The sequence below is a fragment of the Hippopotamus amphibius genome, chromosome 3 (assembly GCF_030028045.1).
Source record: "Hippopotamus amphibius kiboko isolate mHipAmp2 chromosome 3, mHipAmp2.hap2, whole genome shotgun sequence".
In the NCBI taxonomy this organism is placed as follows: domain Eukaryota; kingdom Metazoa; phylum Chordata; class Mammalia; order Artiodactyla; family Hippopotamidae; genus Hippopotamus; species Hippopotamus amphibius.
Window position 1 is genome coordinate 56,758,309 of NC_080188.1, and position 19,003 is coordinate 56,777,311.

At 34.7% G+C, this 19,003-nt stretch overlaps 1 protein-coding gene across 7 annotated transcripts in view; it reads left to right on the forward strand.

Annotated features, from left to right (window-relative positions):
* The window catches only part of PTPN13 (protein tyrosine phosphatase non-receptor type 13), a 204,806-nt gene that overhangs the window by 82,755 nt on the left and 103,048 nt on the right, over positions 1-19,003 (forward strand). For all 7 annotated transcript variants that reach the window (XR_009052687.1, XM_057727746.1, XM_057727748.1 and 4 more), the window contains 3 exons: positions 8,436-8,501; positions 10,589-10,774; positions 14,347-14,434. Coding sequence is in view for 6 of the 7 variants with exons in the window: in XM_057727746.1 (XP_057583729.1) it covers positions 8,436-8,501; positions 10,589-10,774; positions 14,347-14,434 (340 nt within the window). In the remaining variant the exon portion in view is untranslated. The remainder of the gene's footprint in view (positions 1-8,435; positions 8,502-10,588; positions 10,775-14,346; positions 14,435-19,003) is intronic.

Here is a 19,003-nt window from a genome sequence, read left to right on the forward strand (position 1 = left end):
GTCTACAAACCAATGAAACGATGTACTAAGTTTTGTGTGTCCGGGGTAGGGTATCCATAATGTTATCAGTCTCTCAAGTGGGTCTGGTGACCTAAGAAAAACTAAGAACCACTGCAATAAAGTAAAGCCACAGATGTCTTAGTTTTGAAAACTTCTGCTGAATTATAGACAGGTTTTCTCTACTTAAGAAAACTTTTGCACAAGTGTTTATGAATTCTTTCTGCAAGGCATTTAAAATCACAATTTAAAAAATGCTTAGTAGAAATTTCAGGAACACAAGTGCTTTTCTCATTTGCCAGAGGCTTTCCCAGTTTGCCCTGAGATGTCAGGATACGCAAACAGTAAACCTCCCCATGTTTAGGTACAACCGTTAGATCATGTGTTTGGAAAAGTGACTGAAGCCTCCCTATTATTAGGCTAAGTGTTTAGAAGCAAGTGTTGGGGATGGGATGGGCATTGTTGCCATTACTACAGAGTTGCTAACTACTACAAAGTTGATTTCTTTGTGAGTCTTACTGGAACTTCCAGCTTACCTCTTGCCTCAAGAGATTGTTTGAAATTCTAAATACAAAGACGATCAAAGGTAAGTTTTTGATTCCATTACTTTTTTTTTTTAATTTATTTATTTTGGCTCCGCCAGGTCTTAATTGTGGCACGTGGGATCTTTAGTTGCTGTACGTGGAATATTTAGTTGCGGCATGTGGGCTTCTTAGTTGCAGCATGCAGGATCTAATTCCCCAACCAGGGGTCAAACCTGGGCTCCTGTATTGGGAGTGCAGAGTCTTACTCAGTGGACCACCAGCAAAGACCCATTGCTTTTTGTAATACGAACATGAAGCAAGGGTCAGAGGAATAGCCATATATCTTAGTATTCTGACATTTTGAGAAAGAGGGTGGTAACTGCATTTCATGACTTTCATGAGTTAAGTATATGCCATTAACTTGTACTCAATAAATGCTTGCTATTGGTGGTATATAAAATGTTTTTTATATATAATACCTAGCACAGAATTGTGAATAATAGTGAGTACTTAGTAAGATCTTGACACATGAAAATGTTCCCTTTATTCAGTGGAACTTGATTTGTAAACTGTAAGTTGTATGGGGAAAAAAATTTCCTTACTACCAGCTGTATAAATAGACATTTTCATTTATTTGCTGAAAATTTTTACTCTTCCAGATAGCATGCCCTTTGGTTTAAATAACTAGACAAGTTTATACAAGTCACACGAAGCTTTTTGATTCTCTGGCTTTTCCCTTCCCTGAGTAATTGTTGACTTCCTGCTTGCTTGATACATGATTAATTTGGCAATTCTTTTGAAATCAGTTTGTTGGGATTAGAACCTGAATCAAATTCTCATTTTATTTTCTCTTCAAGAATACTAATATGCACCAGGGATTTGTACTATATTCCTGATAAACTGAAGGAATCTTAGTTTAAGTGCTCATTGCCACAAATTTGCAGTAGAAGTATCAGGAATTGTGGTTCCTGCCATATCTATGCTGCTTGAAATCAATGGTCATCTTTAGAAGGGCAATATTAGGAAATCTACTTCACCAACCTTAGCAGTAGCCTCGAATGAACTTGTTTTAAAAAGACCAAATGCCTTTAACCACACTGTACTATATTTATTCTATGTTAAATCTTATTAATCCATCCTTTCTCCCCTCCTTCCCATTTGTTTACTCACGTATCCATAAATTTGACAAGTATGTTGTTATATGCCAGGCATTCCGTGAGTCACTAAAGAAGAAACTCCAGGGCTATCTAGTACCAGAGTCCAACATGTAATAACAAAAGTAAATTGAAAAATTTAAATGCTGGGGTTGTAGAGATATCACCTCACAACCGCTAGGATGGCCACTATCAAAAGAAAAAAAACAAACAGAAAATAGCAAGTGTTGGTAAGGGTGCAGAGAAATTGGAAATTTTGTATACAGTTTCTGAAAAGGTAAAACTGGTGTAGCCATTATGCAAAACAATATGGAGGCTTCTCAAAAGAGTTAAAAATGGGACTACTGTGTGATGCAGCGATCTCACTTCTGGGTATATATGCAAAGGAATTCAAAACAAGGTCTGAATGGCAGATACAGCATAGAGCAGTGGTTCTCAAACTTTACCATGCATCAGAATCACCCGAAGGGCTTGATGAAACAGATTGCAGGGGCCTACCTCCAGGATCTCTAATTCAGTAGGTCTGGGGCAGGGTCTGAGAACTTGCTTTTCTACCAAGTTTCCAGACGCTGCTGCTGCTGCTGCTGCTGCTGCTGGTTGGAGGATAATACTTTGAGAACCATTGGTATAGAGCAGAAAAATTAAATACAATAGTACTTGTAAAATGCTTAGAACAGTACCCACCATAGACTAAGCACCCACTAAATATTATCTATTACTATTATTTTTAAGTGCTGTCCTAGGTCCTGGGATAAAGCAGTGAATAGGACAAAGTCCTTTCACTCACAGAGTTTACGTTTTAGCCCACTATCACTGTAAAGACAAAAACATATTTCTGTTCCCTGTGAGTTATATTAGCTCTTTCAACTTTTTTTTTCCCCATGTCACTTTTTTTGTGTGTCTTTATCTCTGACTCCCCTTTCCACATATCCACTTAATTGCCTGAATTTCTCAAGTCAACTTCCCGAGTCCAGTCATTCTTATCCCTTCCCCTTCTGCCCTCTTGCCAGGGCTATGGTCAGGTCCTCATTTCCTTTCTCTTGCACTTTTATCATAATCTCCTAACTCTTATTTCTGCTTCTTGACTATTCTCCCCACTACTGTCAGATTAATCCCTCTGATCGTGTCATTTTTCTTTTCAAAAACCTTCTGTTTTTTTTTACTCAATTAAGTATAGATTCCTTAACAGAACATAGAAAACCTCTCCAAAGTCTGATTCCAGCCATATTCCACCTCCTCTCTTTCAGATGCACAAGTTGTAGTCAGTGATTATTAAACAGGTCCTATGCTTTTGTGGCTTCACTCTTTTGTATAACAATGCTCTCCCCCATTTCTTCATGTCCTTATCCTATGTACCAACCATTCTTTCATTCAGCATCTATTGAGGACTTACATATTCAACACTATACTAGGTCATATGGTTACAAAGATGAATAAGAAATAGTCCTTACCCTCAAAGGGTCAGCAGTGTAATGGAGAAATGGACAAAAAGAAAATAATGGTAATAATAGTAATAGAAATAATATGCAGTGATAGTAGATCTGTACAAAATAGTAAGAGAGCACAGAGAGGAGACACATAACCTACATTCAAGCCTCAGTTTAAACGCCCCCTGCTTTAAATTTCTTCTATAATCAGAAGTAATCTTGTCCTTTTGAATTTCCTTAGCACAAATTTACCACTTCTGCTTTGTTTAATAGAGGCATACATATATATTCATGTATCTTCTTAGAGTTCTGATTCTAGGGAAGGTAATACAGATTAAAGCAGTGGTTTTCAATCAGAGGCAGTGTCTGGAGACAGTTTTAGTTGTCATAACCGGCGGTTGGGGGAGGCGGGGAGCAGGCCGAGGAAGACGGTAGTGCTACTGGCATCTAGTGAGTAGAGGCCGCGGATGCTGCTCTTATCTTACAAAGGGTAAATATCCACAGGACAGCTCTCCGTAGCAGAGATCCCAAATGTCAGTAGTACAGAGGATTATAAACCCTGGTTTAGAGGGTAAGAGTGTGGCTCTGGAGCCAGAATTTGAATCCTGCCTCCAACACTTAGCTAGCTGTGTGACCTTGGGCAAAAGTTAGTTTCTCCCTCTGTAATACTGAATAAGCTAAAATATAAAATGTAAGCTTGACACGGAGTAAACATTATGTACGTGTTTGCTATTAATATTCTTATGTATTAGTATATGATAGTATTATTGATCCAGGATGAGATACTTGTATCTTACCACACAGCTTAGTGACTCTCAGAAAAAGTGTTGAACAACTAAATGGATAATTAATTAGCTCTTCTGTAAATGCTATCTTCTAGAACCAGTTCCTTTATCTTTTTATAAAACCCTGTGTATGAATCATCATTATCAACAGTGCCCACTTCTACAAGAAACCATCCTGGCTTGCTGTTATACTAAGGGAAGGGAATAGATTTTCCCTGTGCTATCTATCAGGAACAAATAGGCACCGAGATCTTTGATACACATAGGGCCTTCGCAAAGATCACAAAGCCAAAAATTCCCTTGGAAGCTAAATAAATATGCAGCAGAAGCGAGAGGCAGATCAAAACTTTTTTTTTAAAAAGCTTCTAATGCCTGATTGCTTTTAGTCCCTGGGCTTGCTAATCTGTAACAGAAGATATTTCTTAGTTGGATTATGTGGGCCATCGTATTCTCCTTTTTCTGCTTAAGTAGAAACCAAAGAAAAATATGAAGGCCAAATACTTGCCTGTTTTTGAGTAATCATTCCTTGTATGACTTTCTCCTTTCTATACAATGACTGTAACTAAACTATAACCCACTCACTGCTGTTTATCCACCAGATGTACTAAGTGCTCTCAGTGATATTGCAGTGTTACTGTATTAACTTAGTTACACCTTGGTGTCACTGATCTTCCTTCTGCCCGTGTCTTCTCAGGCTACATCAACAGTAGAAACTCTTAGCTTATGAATAATGTATATGGACGTATTATCCATATTTACTCTACAGATTATTTTGGAATAGATGTAAAAGTAAAGCATTTTTCTTTGTATTCTGTATGAACTTTTTCTCAAATATTAATAGTATTTCTCTAATATTAGGTATCGGATATTATTGTACATTAACAAAGATCTGATGTATCTGGAGTTACTTCTTTAACAAAATTTTAAATGATTTTAAAAATATTAAAATTTTGAACCCATAAAGCACTATCCTAATAAAATAGCAATTATCATTTTTGCGTGTTTTCTCTATAGTATTTCATATCTATATGTATTAAGCAGGGGTCTCCAGAGAAACCAGATCAATAGTGTGTGTGTGTGTGTGTAAAGAGAGATTTATTAGCTCATGTAATTGTGGAGGCTGACAAGTCCCAAGATCTGCAAGGTGAGCCAGCAAGCTGGAGACCCAGGAGAGCCAATGGTGTAGTTCTGGTCTGAGAATCAGGAGAACTGAGGGTGTAGTTCCACTCTGAAGGCCAGCAGGCTTGGGACCCAGGAAGAGCTAATATTTTAGATCAAGTCCAAAGGCAACAAAAAGCTGATGTCCTAGTTTGAAGGCAGTCAGACAGAAAGAATTCTTTCTTGCTTGGGAGTGGGTAAGCCATGTTGTTCTGTTCAGACCTTCAGACGATTGGATGAGGACCACCTGTGTTGGGGAGAACAATCTGCCTTGTTTGGTTTACGAATCTAAATGTTACTTTCATCCAAAAACACTCTCACAGAAACACCCAGAATAATGTTTGACCAAATATCTAGGCATCCCGTGGTCCAGTCAAGTTGACACATAGAATCATTAATCATTATACTATACACATAAATGATCAGCAAATGTATAATTTTATAACCTACTTTTTAAAATGATGTTATTAACTTTATATAGTCCTATATAAAAATTATTAAAATTAACTCAGCCTACTGACAAGTAAACATAATAAAGAATCATAAAGTACTACCAGTATCTCAAAGGATCACAAATCAAAATTAATATATTAAGAGAGAAATATATCTGAGTATGCAGTTGGTCATTTTTGCTAAAGGTATGAAAAATGTTTTGCACATATGAGGCCCTTTGAAAAGGTGTTCCCATATGAGGTTCTTTGAATTCTAAACAGAAATATGATTACAAATAGCTTACATCATGCTGCCTCGAACTTCGTGCACATTTAATTGAATGCAGCAGGCATGTATTGAATATCTACTGTGTACAAGTTCTGTGTTAATCGCTGAGGGATATTAAGATGTGTAAAAAAGGCTCCCTCAAGGAAGACAAACAAGGACACAGCTTTACGTTACAGGTAGTATTAGTTAACAGTTTCATTAGAGATACAAATGAAATAATAACTGTATCATATAAGAGGAAATACTTTATTCTTTTTGAGAAGATTTATATGCATACATAATAGATAACATCATCTCTGGACTATCAGTAATGGGGTAATTGGAAGAACTTGTTTTGTTTTTTAAAGATTTATTATTTATTTTTATTTTTGGCTGCATTGGGTCTTCGTTGCTGTGCACGGGCTTTCTCTGGTTGTGGAACGCAGGGGGCTACTCTTCATTGCAGTTCGCGGGCTTCTCATTGAAATGGCTTCTCTTGTTGCAGAGCACGGGCTCTAGGCACACGGGCTTCAGGAGTTGCGGCATGCAGGCTCAGTAGTTGTGGCTTGCAGGCTCTAGAGTGCAGGCTGAGTAATTGTGGCGCACGCACTTAATTGCTCCCCGGCATGTGGGATCTTCCCGGACCAGGGCTTGAACCCATGTCCCCTGCGTTGCCAGGTGGATTCCCAACCACTGCACCACCAGGGAAGCCCAGGAATGGGTAGAACTTTTATAGACAGATGAAACAAATTCTTGGTATAAAGAACCGCTCAAGAAAAACTGGTAAAGAGAAAGATTTATTTTGCCAACAGAGAATTATCTAGTAATTCTGAAGTATTAAGTGTGTTAGAGGAAGGAGTGATAATTGAAGGAAAACTTAAAAATCTGTCTGGAAAATGGAGGTAGAGGCAGATCAGAGTGAGCCTTGCATATTATAAAGAATTTGGATTTTTGAAACTTGGGAGCCATGAAGATATTTGAAAAGAGGAACAACTTTTTCTAATCTGTAATTTAGGAATAATTTAGGGGGCAATATTAGGAATACATTAAAATGCTGTGAGACTGTAAAGATACCCAGTTTTATTTGTTTTTAATTCACCTATATCTAAAAAGGATTTGAGGCACTTTGTGTAATTAAGAAATACAGGTGAGAAAATGAGAGCCAACTGGGGGAAAAAAAAAGACAAAATAAGATGACCCTGGAGTAAGATTGGTAAAAAGTAAATGTCATGGTAAGATTATTCAGTACTGGTAGAGATGGTCTAAAATTCTAGCTCCGAACCGCTTAACAGGAGAACTAGAAAATGATTACTTATAAGAATTAACTGTCCTCACTTCAGCCTGATAATCTTGCTTCCTGTTTCACAGGGGAAAAAAGTAGAAGCAATCAGGAGACTTCCCCCAAGACCCCACGACCAGATTACACACATAAATTTTCATATTCCTTGCTTCCCTACTTCAGAAGAACTGTCTGTGCTACTCTGTCAAGCCAACTCCTACATTTGCACATTAGCTTCTACTTCCTCCCGCTTACTCAGCAGTTTCTCCCAACAGCCTCCTCTCTCTCCTGCAGTTCCAGTTTTCCCTGTTAGATCATTCATACTAGCATAAAAATATGTTGTCATTTTTTCCAGTCTTTAAGAAGGAAACTAACAATGAGAAAGGAATCTTTTCTGACCCAGCTTTTTCCTCCATCTACTACTACGCCATCCATTCTTAGTAAGAAAAATGCTAATCAGAACTGCAATGGGAAAAAAAAAAATAAAGGTGCCATGAGATTTTTTTTCTCTTTTCAGTTTTGCAGAAATCCAAATCTTCATAACACATTCTATTGATAAGGCTTGTGAAAAAACCTCTCACATTGCTGGTAAAAATGCAAAATGATAAAACGTCTCTAGGGGGAAATCTGACAAAATGTATCAAAACTGTAGATGATTTACTCTTTTATTCATAATCTAAGATAGTCAATTCAAGAGGAATACTGCATGTACAAAATGACATATCACAAGGCTGTTTGCTAAAACATTATAATAGCAAAAGTTTAGGAAAATTCTAATCGCCCATTAATAATAGATCAGTTAAGTAAACAATAGAACTGTTACTTATTTATATTTACCTCACCTATATCTAAAGAGAAGATTTCTGACAGTTTGTATAATTAAAAAATACAGGTGAGAAAATGAGCAAAAAGGAAAAAAAAAAGACAAAATAAGATGACACTAGAGTAAGATTGGTGCAAAAAAATGCTCATGGTAAGAACGCCGCAAAATGGAGTTCTGTGGCAGCAGTAAAAAAGAATGAGAAGATTTCTAAACATTGATATGGAAATCAGTGTCCTGTTAAATTAAAACTGCAAGGTGTTGAGTAATTTTTTTAATTTCTGACCTTTTATAAAAGAAGAGGAAAGTAAGACTATTCATATTCGCTTGTTTGCATAAAGAAACTTTAAGAACTAATAAAAATGATTACTCATAGCAGACAGGCTGGGGAGTTGTAAAAAAAAGTCTGTTCTGATCATTTCCAGTCTCATTTTCTGTTTTAAGGTCTCACATACTTTTATGCAAAATATGAAATGATGACTTTCTCAAATCATGTGTTACACTTTCTTTGGAGCAAAAAGTCATGAACATATAATACTTGCTAAATTAAGTTTTTACCGTAAAATGATTTTTTAAAAAATTCTGTTCCTAGATCCATATTTATTCTCTTGGAATGACATTGTATTGGGGGGCTGATCATGAAGTACCTCAGAGTCAAGTAAGTCAAGTCATCACATTTGTACAACTTTACACTTTTTAAGGAGCTCTTCCATGTATTTATGTGTTCTACAGTGTGTTGTCAGGCACACCAGTGTTTCTGTACTGGTTGTTCACATTAATAATGTCACACTCTCAGAATGAAATAATAAAGTACTAAAGAAATAATTTTTCTTAAAATGTTCTTAGAATTATAGCAGTCACTACCTGTGTTTTCACAGTTCAGTCTGTGAAATATAGTAGCCTCTTCAAAATCATAGCAAGAGAAATGGGAGTCCACTTTATTTCTTTTAATTTAATGATTGATAAAAGGGGATTATTAATGTCTTTGATGATTCATTCCTGAATAGAAAGTGATAATCTTTTTTTGATGCAAAAACTGTAGGAGTAATAGTCACTCTATGGCTCAGAGTTTATACTTCAGTACTTTTTTCTCTTGTCACTTCAAAATCATATTTTACTACCCATGCAGCAGCAGACACAGATATTAAAGTAACACTTTGTGGGGTGTTAGGCTTTGATGACCACTGGGTTGCTCCTACTTTTTATTTTCTAAAATAACTGATTTCCTGAAGATACAGGATAAGCATAATAATAAATATAATCAAAAATTTTAAAATAACTATTTCATCAAAGATATAGCATATAGAATTGTTTTATTTTAGGCATTTAGAACTCAAAACAAAAATAACTAGGTGTGTTTTTGTTTTTGTTTATCAAATTAAGAAGCATTTTAGGCTTTTATTCTAAAATTCAGACATCTTAAGATCCATGAAAGATAAATGATAGTCTTCAACTTGGTTTGGTTTCATTTTACATCATGAAAAATACTGTGTATTTACTTTCTCTCCTCAGTTTCAATTCTACAAATATAAATGAGAAAGTTAAATTATTACCGGAAATAATAGTGTCATATTTTATACAACCTAACTTACATGTAAAATGTGATCACAGCCTATAATTTAACACTTTCTCTTTTGTGGTAACTGAAAATAAAGTCAATATCTATAATGTGTAAATTGAAAGGAAAGTATAAACATTTACTTCTATTTTACTATCATATAGCATAACTGTTTTGGAAATGTTTAATATTAAACTCAAAAGTATTTATTAAGCACCTAGCTTATGTCAGACACTATACCAGACACTAGGAATGTAACGGTCTGTGCCTGTGGGGTCCTATCATAGGTACAGACAGCCAAAAAACATCACAATGCAATGTGATGAGTGCTATGTGAGTGAAAATGGAGGATGCTATGGGAAACCAGAGTTGGAGCCTCTAACTAGACTTGGAGGGTCAGGATAGGCTTATCAAAGGACATTGTTGCTAAGCTGAGCTCTGAAAGATGACATATAATACCCAAATGGATGAGAAGTAGAAGGGAAGGGTCACAAGGAAAGCGTATGTTTAAACCAAAGTGGATGTACCAGTTCAAACTCCCATCAGCAGTGCTTTTCTCCTCACCACTACTTCGTATTATCAGTCTTTTTAATTTTAACCATTCTACTGAGTGTGTAGTGACTGCTTTTTGTGGTTTTAATTTGCATTTCTTGGTAGGCTTATTGGACATTTAGATATAATAGTCCATAAATTATGTCAACTAATTTAAAAAGACATTTTGGCTTCTGTTTCACCAGGGTCATATTTAAATGACCTGAGTCATTGCAATATTTGAAATCTCTTCTAAGTTATCATGAGAGTATCAAGCTATATTTAATATATATCAAATATATTACTTTTTATGAAATTTTAGAAAATTGTTTATCAAATTACCAAAATTGCTTACCAAAATACTTAAAATATTTAGATAACCAAAACATTCCATTTATTTATCATACCAAAAAATGCCAGCATTTTTCTTTTTCTATAATGCCTCCTATCTTAGGAGATGTATGTTAACCATCTTCTGCTAATAAAATTGTTGGATTATAAAAATGTAAAATACATTCACATATATATGCTACTCAATGAGGAATTTATTTTCTCCAAGTGTGTCTGGTGTGGTTCCCTGTGACTCTTGGAATGGTTTGTCTCATGTTAGGTTTACTTACACTTATCAGCATGACCTTTTCTTTCTTTATATTCAGCCTATCAAGCTTGGAGATCATCTCAACAGTATACTACTTGGAATGTGTGAGGATGTTATTTATGCTCGGGTTTCTGTGCGGACCGTCCTGGACGCTTGCAGTGCCCACATTAGGAATAGCAATTGTGCACCTTCATTTTCCTACGTGAAGCAGTTGGTAAAACTGGTCCTGGGAAATCTTTCTGGGGTAAGCCACAGTTCCAATTGGTACATATAGCCATTGTTTAAAATTTAGTAGCATTTCACAAAATTTTCTTTAAATATGATAGCATTTCCTCAGTGAAGACTAGGAACAGGAGGTTGAATTTCTTGTTCTAATGTTGTTTACTTGAAACAGTACTTAAAAAATCTAGAAACCTATTGTAAGAATTTAGTCTCCTAGATTTTATGAGAATTAGTCTTTTTTAGAACTTCATTCTAGCAGGTGTTGTAGAATCACAGCGTGTTAGGGCTGAAAATCTCTCCTTGCCTCTTTTGTTACGTCCTTTCCTACGCAGCTTTCATAGGAAAGCTATGTCTACTGTGAAAGTCGTGTGGACATGCAAAATGGACTTTAGAATTATTTAAACGCACTTTCTGTTGCTTTGTACCTCTTCTTGCCCACTTGTTAGTCCAGACCTCTTAGGTATTCCCAAACCTTCCCCACCTTCTTTGGACATTGGCACCTGGTGTGTAAGGGAGATGCATGCTTGTATCCCTATTAGATTGCCTCGAAACTGGGACTCCTTTATTTTCTATCTTGTTGTCTTAGATGTGAAGAATCCCAAGATGAACAACCTCTATGTCTGATAGCCCCACTGCTGCATTTTTTAAGCGATGTTCTATCCTACATGCCCTAGTTTGGATATCCCTTGGTTTTTGATGATTGATCCAGATCTGACCTTTATCTGCTCCTCCCCTCTAGGTTATGGTGACTGAGTCCCTCCCCTTATGTAGACTTTGGATAGGTTTGCCACGGCCACACAGGGCTCTCGCTGGCTTCCTTTTAACCCCTCATCCGTGAGGGTTTAGTTCCGCCCTCTCAACCGGGATGTCCTATGTCTGGCAGGGTTCCATCCAAATTCCACATGCTTCACCAGCTGATAAGAAACAGGCTCGTAAAGTCTTGAAGGCAAATGGTTTGTAAACTGTATCCCAAGGAGCCTTTGCAATTCTGCAGTGAGAGGGATGGAGGTAGTAGAGGCTAAGTGAAGAGGGCTCTTAGCTGTTTATTTCCCCTCCTTAACTAGAGCTGGTTTATTTATTTATATTCCTGTATGTGATTATTTTTTGGAACAAAGATAAAAGCTACTAAAAACTTATGAAAGTCCTCTATTCAGAGCATAGTTTCCTATATATTTTGAAATATATTTTTGTTTAAAAGAATTCTCTGAGATCAAATAAAGTTGTGGAAACACTATTTAAGGAAAATTATATTTTCACTGCAGAACTTCCCAGAGGCTTTAATACACTAGATTGTATTACTAACCCTCAAGAGGAATAGGCACATAGGTGAAACATTTCCCAAACTTATTTGGGCCTTTTTTCACAGATCTTCTCATAATACTGATGTTCTATAAAAGCTCGCTCTGAGGAATGTTGATCTATACTAACTCCTTCACTTTATAATATATATATTTCTTAAGTAAAGACATTGAGACTCACAGAGCTTATGGAACTTATGTTTCCTGTTGATCAGTCAGGGATTTAAAAGCTAAGAGAGTTTGAGGGGAAAGGATACAAGTAATGACTGCATTGAAAAATAGCACTTTGAACTAGATCCTACAGCCTAGACAGAAAGGGTAATCCAGGCAGAGGGAAGTAAACTGAAATAAATGCTGTGAGATGGGAAAGAGCAGGATATTTGAGGAACAGTAATAAGTCTGATACGGGGTTGTTTAGTGGGAGAGAAGAATCGAAAGGTCAGTTGGAATCAGCGTGTAGAGAGCCTGGCTTTCCAGAGGCAAATTTCTAGGTAGAAATAATACGCTCCCCTCATCCATTGTTCTTGCTAGTCTCCTGGACATCACTGGACAGAAGTAACTCTCACAGCTACCGTTTTTTAAGTGTTTACTTCGTGCCAGGCACTGTGCTGATTGACTTAGGTGCTTTTTCACGTGTATTCATTAACAACCCCAGGTTACAGGAGATAATTTAATCCTCATTTTAGAGATAATGAAAGCAAGGCTCAAATAGATTAAATAACTTGCCCATGGCCACACATATGGCAAACGACAGAGACACAGTTGGAATCTGGGTCTCTTTGACCCCAAAGCCCATACTTTAGCCGTTATGCTCCTTGGAAGCTGTCACTGCCTCCAGTAGCTGATAGAATAAGTTAGTCTTTCACTCAGTGTGAAATTCACAAGTGACCATAGTGCTTACTTACTTAAATTAATCAGCGTAGAGTAAAAGTCAGTAGGCCAGCTTACTTGTCCTGGTTCTTCCACTGATTTAATGTTATGTTTGACTTCAATTTTACTTATGTGTGAAATAGGAATAATAGTGCATACCATCCACCCATATTACTGAACAGTTGTGAAGATAATTATTTCAATGTTGATGAGCTGCTTCAAGATCCTTAGAAGTTTCCTTGCTATTTCTCTCTTTATTGTAATATGAAGATAGTAATAACATATACCACATGAGGTTTTTGGGTAATTAAATAACATAAAGTATGTAAAGCACTTAAGGTAGTGCCTGCTTCATAGTAATTGCTCAAGAAATGACAACTGTTATTAATAGCAGTGTCAATGCAGGAATTCCCAAAGATGATACAGGATGTTATCTCTTCAGTTACTGCCAATATAGTGCAATATGGACTAATATTATATAATTTAAATAACATCATTTCAGAAATAGTTCCATTTAGGCCTTCTTATAGGTAGGAAGCATAATACCTTGAATATACTACCTTAAATGGATTTTTAATTCATACTTAAGTTTCCATTCATGGAGGAATATTAAAATCTGTGTATGTGTATGTGTAAACAGATAAGTGTGCATGCTCTTGGTGCCAGAGTTAAATAATTTCTCTTCACCATTCTCTGTCCTTACATTTATTTCTTCAAGTTTCTACTCTCATTGATCATCTAAATAAACTCAGTATTCTAACATTTCACCCCTTGTAGTGTGGAATTTGATCTGCTTTATTTTAAACAAGTACCCTCGGTTGAAGTTATTAAAGTTTAAGACTACTTAAGCATTTTGTTCTAAAGTGTCTCAAAAGAGCATTGATTTAAATTTAATTGTCATCCCTCAGTATGTCCATTTAGTTTAAAGTATTTCTCAAATGTAATTTCTGGCAGGCAAAATCTAGAAAATTATTTTCGAAAATAATTTATATCAGCACCCTCAGTGCATTATTACAATTAGGAGAAAGCTTTATCATACCAGAATTAATATGGTTTTAAAATTATAATTACACTTGAGAGGTGAAAGTAGTTATCAGTTTGGGGAAAAAAAGAATATTTCAAGTATATTGTTTCGAAATGGAACTCATTTTAACTACTTTAATTTGGCTAACTTTGCTCCCTAGTTAGCAGGTTAGTCTTTGATAGATGTTTCTTGGCTTTTATTTCCTGAAGATGAATTGGCCGGAACTAAGCTACATAAATCTTACCCAAGGAATATGTATTAACAATAGCAGACATGGAGTGTTTTTACTTAAATGTTATGCTCTCCAAAAATTATCTAACTGGTGTTATTCTGTAGACAATTACCAAGAAAACAAAAGGGAGATTCTGTTGTCAAACTTAACTTTTGATTACCTATGTACAGACGGATCAGCTTTCCCGTAACAGTGAGCAAAAGCCTGATCGAAGCCAGGCTATCCGAGACCGATTGAGAGGAAAAGGATTACCAACAGGTAAGAGTATATTAACGGGAAATTTTTAGGCTTTAACCTCAGTTATTGTTTCCTTTACAAAATCATACTTAATGTAGCTTGGAAATCTGGTAATTGTGGCCATAATCTAAGTGTGCAAAATGGAGGCACCAAACATATAGGAATACTAGGTGCATTAATATATAAATCCATGATGGTTATACAGAAAATGTTAATACAGTCAGGACACCACGGTAAATAATTTCTTTCCCAGTATTGTTATTATACAATAATATCATTTATTTACTTTATCATGGTATTTCATATTAAAAATACATTTTAAAGCATGACAAAACGTATTTATGAACATAAATGCTACTAAAACAAAAGTTTCAGAAAGCAACATTATTCTTGTTGCACACTGTTATTTTCTTTCTTTTTTTTTAATGCTAATCGCAGCCCACTAAATTGATTTCATTACCATTGAATTTCATGGCTTAGAGTTACCAAATACTACCTTCGGTTATATGATGCTTAGTAAGTAAAACTGATGAAGAGTGGTTTTGCTATTTGCCAATAGCATTAGATAATTATAGGTTCTAGATAGTTATTAAATTGATTTTTTAAGGAAATGAATAGAAATTCAAAACAAAATGAAAGTAGAAAAACTAAATTTTTACATGAAAGTTTTTCAGTGATAAGTTTCAAGCTTGGCTTATTTATAAAATGTACTTTTGTTTCTGCTGATTATCTTTGTTCTCTTTACTTTTCATCAAGCAATATTGATAATTATGATAATTTAAACATTAATAAAAATATTTTGTGGGTGAAATATTTTATTGTCTTAAGTCGTGAATTTGCGGTAAAGTAAATGTAAATATTGCACAAATAAATTCTAATAAAACATTCTAATGGATGTAGATTAAAATGTTAAGATTTTTTTAAATTAGATTATCAGAGCACAGCTATCTTATTTAAAACCTATGAGAAACTCTCATTGTGAAAACTCAATACAGACATTTAATTATCTAGACTGAATGTTTTGCAGAATTCAGAACTCTCACGTCAGAGAGGGAAGGATGTGCCCTAAGCAAATGTACTGCATATCTTAGGAAGCCAAAGAAAAGCAATGAAATTGTTGCTAATGGAGTGATTCTGAAATAGTGTAGATAGTTCCATGTCTGTTTTGGTACTTTCATTTTACTTATTGAGAATAAGGATTGTTTTTCTGATAAGGTATCTTAGCTTTCATGTCATCAATATAGTCAATTTACTTCAGGTTACATAAAGTTCTGTTTCTGATACATATATTATTAGTTTATGCATGGGTCAGAAAAGAAGGCAGACTTTGCTCAGCTTAGTTTTTACAGTACTTTGATGGCAAGTGAAAAAAAGTATTTTTAACCCTTCCTGTGTTTTCTTACTATACTAACATCGGCATATATATAGACACCTTCCTCTCATAAGTAAAAATCTGTTTTCTTTTCTCTTTAAATGATGCTAGAATTTGAGATGAGGTATAGTGTGAACCTTGGTGCTAAGAATAGCAACACTTTGTTCATCCATCAAGTTCTCAATCAGTCCCCTGTTTTAGAACTGAAGGAGTCTTTTCCAAGGAGCCACAATGAAAGCTTTAATAAGTATACATTAGTTTTAAAAGAAATGATTTGTTTCTCTTATTTATCATCTTTATATTTCTTCCTTCCTCCTTCTCTTTCCTCTTATCTCGCTTTCTCCCCTCCTCCTTGCTTGCTTTTTTTTCTTTCCTGTTTTTTCTCTCTTTTACATAGTTACCGTCTATCATCTCCTGTTGTCATTAAGTGGCCATGTTATGAAATTGAAGTTTGTATGCTTGGCTGTTACTTGTTTACTTAGTAAATATTATATTATTGATTATTAATTTTTAAAGACTGTTTTTTCTAAGAATAAAAAATGCTCCTACATATATGAGACCCCCCATTCTATCCCTGTTCATCATGAATCTACAGAATCTGAAGAAAAAGATCACCCTGCTATATTTAGTTTATCAAATTTTAAAGACTCACAAGTGTTAACATAGTTTAGATTATGTTACTTTCAATGCTTCAGTCTTATTGTTTCAGACAATTATTATGTAATATTTTAGAGGTAGCAATAGAGATTGAGCTGAATCTATACCAACTCTATAACATACTTTTTTTTTTTTACTGGTAAGATATTTTATTTTTTAATTTTAATTTTATATTGGAGTATACTTGATTGACCATGTTGCGTTAGTTTCAGGTGTACTGCAAAGTGATTCAGTTATATCAATGCATATACATGTATCTATTCTTTTTCAAATTCTTTTCCCACTTAGATTATTACAGAGTTATGAGCAGAGTTCCCTGTGCTATACATTAATTCCTTGCTGGTTATCTATTTTATCTACAACATACTTTAAATAGCAGGTTATTTACTTGGCATTTACATATATACATATATTTATGAAAACCATGTACAAAATTAAGCTTTTTGGACACATAGATGCTAGAGATGGGGAAAATCTGCTGTTAAGCACATTAGTTTTTGTAGGTGTTAAATGAATATTTGTTGATTGAATGAGTATGAGAAAAAGTTTTATAAAAATATTAGATACAGTAACATATTTGTAATAAAATTTTAATGATTCTGAAAAGAAATATATGAGACTCCATGATTCATTTTTTTTTAGATACCCTATTTTAAACGTTGTTGTACACATAGTAAAAAATAAACTGTAGTTCACCATCTTGGCTCATGTTATTAGACTATTTTCTTATTATAACAACAAATGTATCAGAAGTTTTAAACCAAATTATTAATGTCTTTTATTTATGACTGTTTTTATAATATTAAGATTTAGTATTATTACTTAATAGTGCTTTAGAATTCTTATGACTAATAGACTTCCCAAATGCAGATTACCTAGAATTGACTGTAATAACTTAAGAAAATTAACAGAGAAGTCTTTAAATAGACTGTCCATTGATTTTAATTCTCTAATAATCCTATCTCCTTATTGGAGAGTAAAATCTCCCCAATATCTAAACTCATTTGTAAGGAATTACAGTTTGTCACTCAGGATAAACCTAAATTAGTTCCTCTAGTTTGGGGTAGAACTAGAGGGCCTTATACTTAAAGAAACAGTAGCTTTTCGGGATCAAATATAATGGAAGAGGATTCCTCAGCCTGTCTTAGCCATTGCTTACCACAGTAGTACTGTTCAAAGGCTCTTTTGATTATCTTTAACAAATTTATAAAACCACATCTCAAGGACAGAATCAGCATAGTACACTAATTACATACACTACCAGACAGAAGCAAGTAGAAGCTAACAGTCAGTAGCATACACTTACTTATATAACTGTTTTAAGACTAAAAAAATTAACTCCTGAAGAAGAAATATTCTTCTAGGGTACTGGTATTACCTTTGGGCAGCACAGTTCTTAATTGTCAGTGGTCATTTGCAGCAAAGCAGTGTTGTCATATTACATTATCAGTAAAGCATTCTCTTTGATGCAGACCAACCTAAAACCTTTATGTAATGATAACTTTAGTTTATTAGATTCCTCACCACTGTTCTCAATACCTAAAATGTCAAGATGGGCAGTGAGGTATAGAATTAGATTAAACGAAGTAAGCAATTTTAGACATGATGCCTCGTATCTAAGTGATTTGATCATTCAAATAAAACTTAATAATAAAATTTTTCGTCTATGAGTAAGTGACCTTCAAAGGTCTCTGCTTGCACCTTACCTCTGAGATCTGTTACAGAAGCTAAGGCCTCAACTAGCAGGCTGTGTGCCTCCACATTGTTATTTAATACTGTCAATGCTGATAAAATGGCTTCACTAAGCAGAAAGAAATCAAACATTTCCTGCCAAGCAAGCTTAAGGTGGAAACCTACACCTTCATCAGATCAGCCTGATAGTGCTTCAGAACTTGGGCGTATTGATAATATCATGTTTCTTTTTTTATGTACCTGAATGCATTTGTGAGGACAGATGGGGAATTGGGGAGACTCTTTTAATACTGAAATGTCATTTTGAAGTTAGCTTCTAAGAGATGCTGTGAGTTTTTTGAGTCTCTGTGTGAGGAGAAAGATGAATGATGATATCCCATTAAGGATAATGTTAATTATAAGTAACAAAAGTAGTTGAAACACAATGTGCTTTACAAGGCAGATTTCTTTCAACTTAATTTAATAAATGGAATGTGTTATATATTATGAATACTCTTTATGACCTTAAAATGTTTTATTCATAGCTCTTCAAAGTTTATTTATTGTTTGGCATTTATTTTTTTAGCAAACTATGCACCCTCTGAAAGGAAAATGTTTGTAGTATCATTTTAAATTTGAATACTTCTAATTGTATGTAATCTCATGTTGTCTGTAAACTCTTTCTGAACTCAGAGTATCCTTAAGAGATGGAAAAAATCTACCTATAGTCACTATTCTGTTTTGAACAACTTTTTAAAATTATAGAATCTAAAACTTTTCTAGGAGATCTTTTGATTTCTGGTTTTATGATTTTCTCTCAAAAGAACTTAAATTCTCCCTGAGTAGATAATTACATGCTGAAAAAAAAAAGCAGGAACAAAATGAGGCAA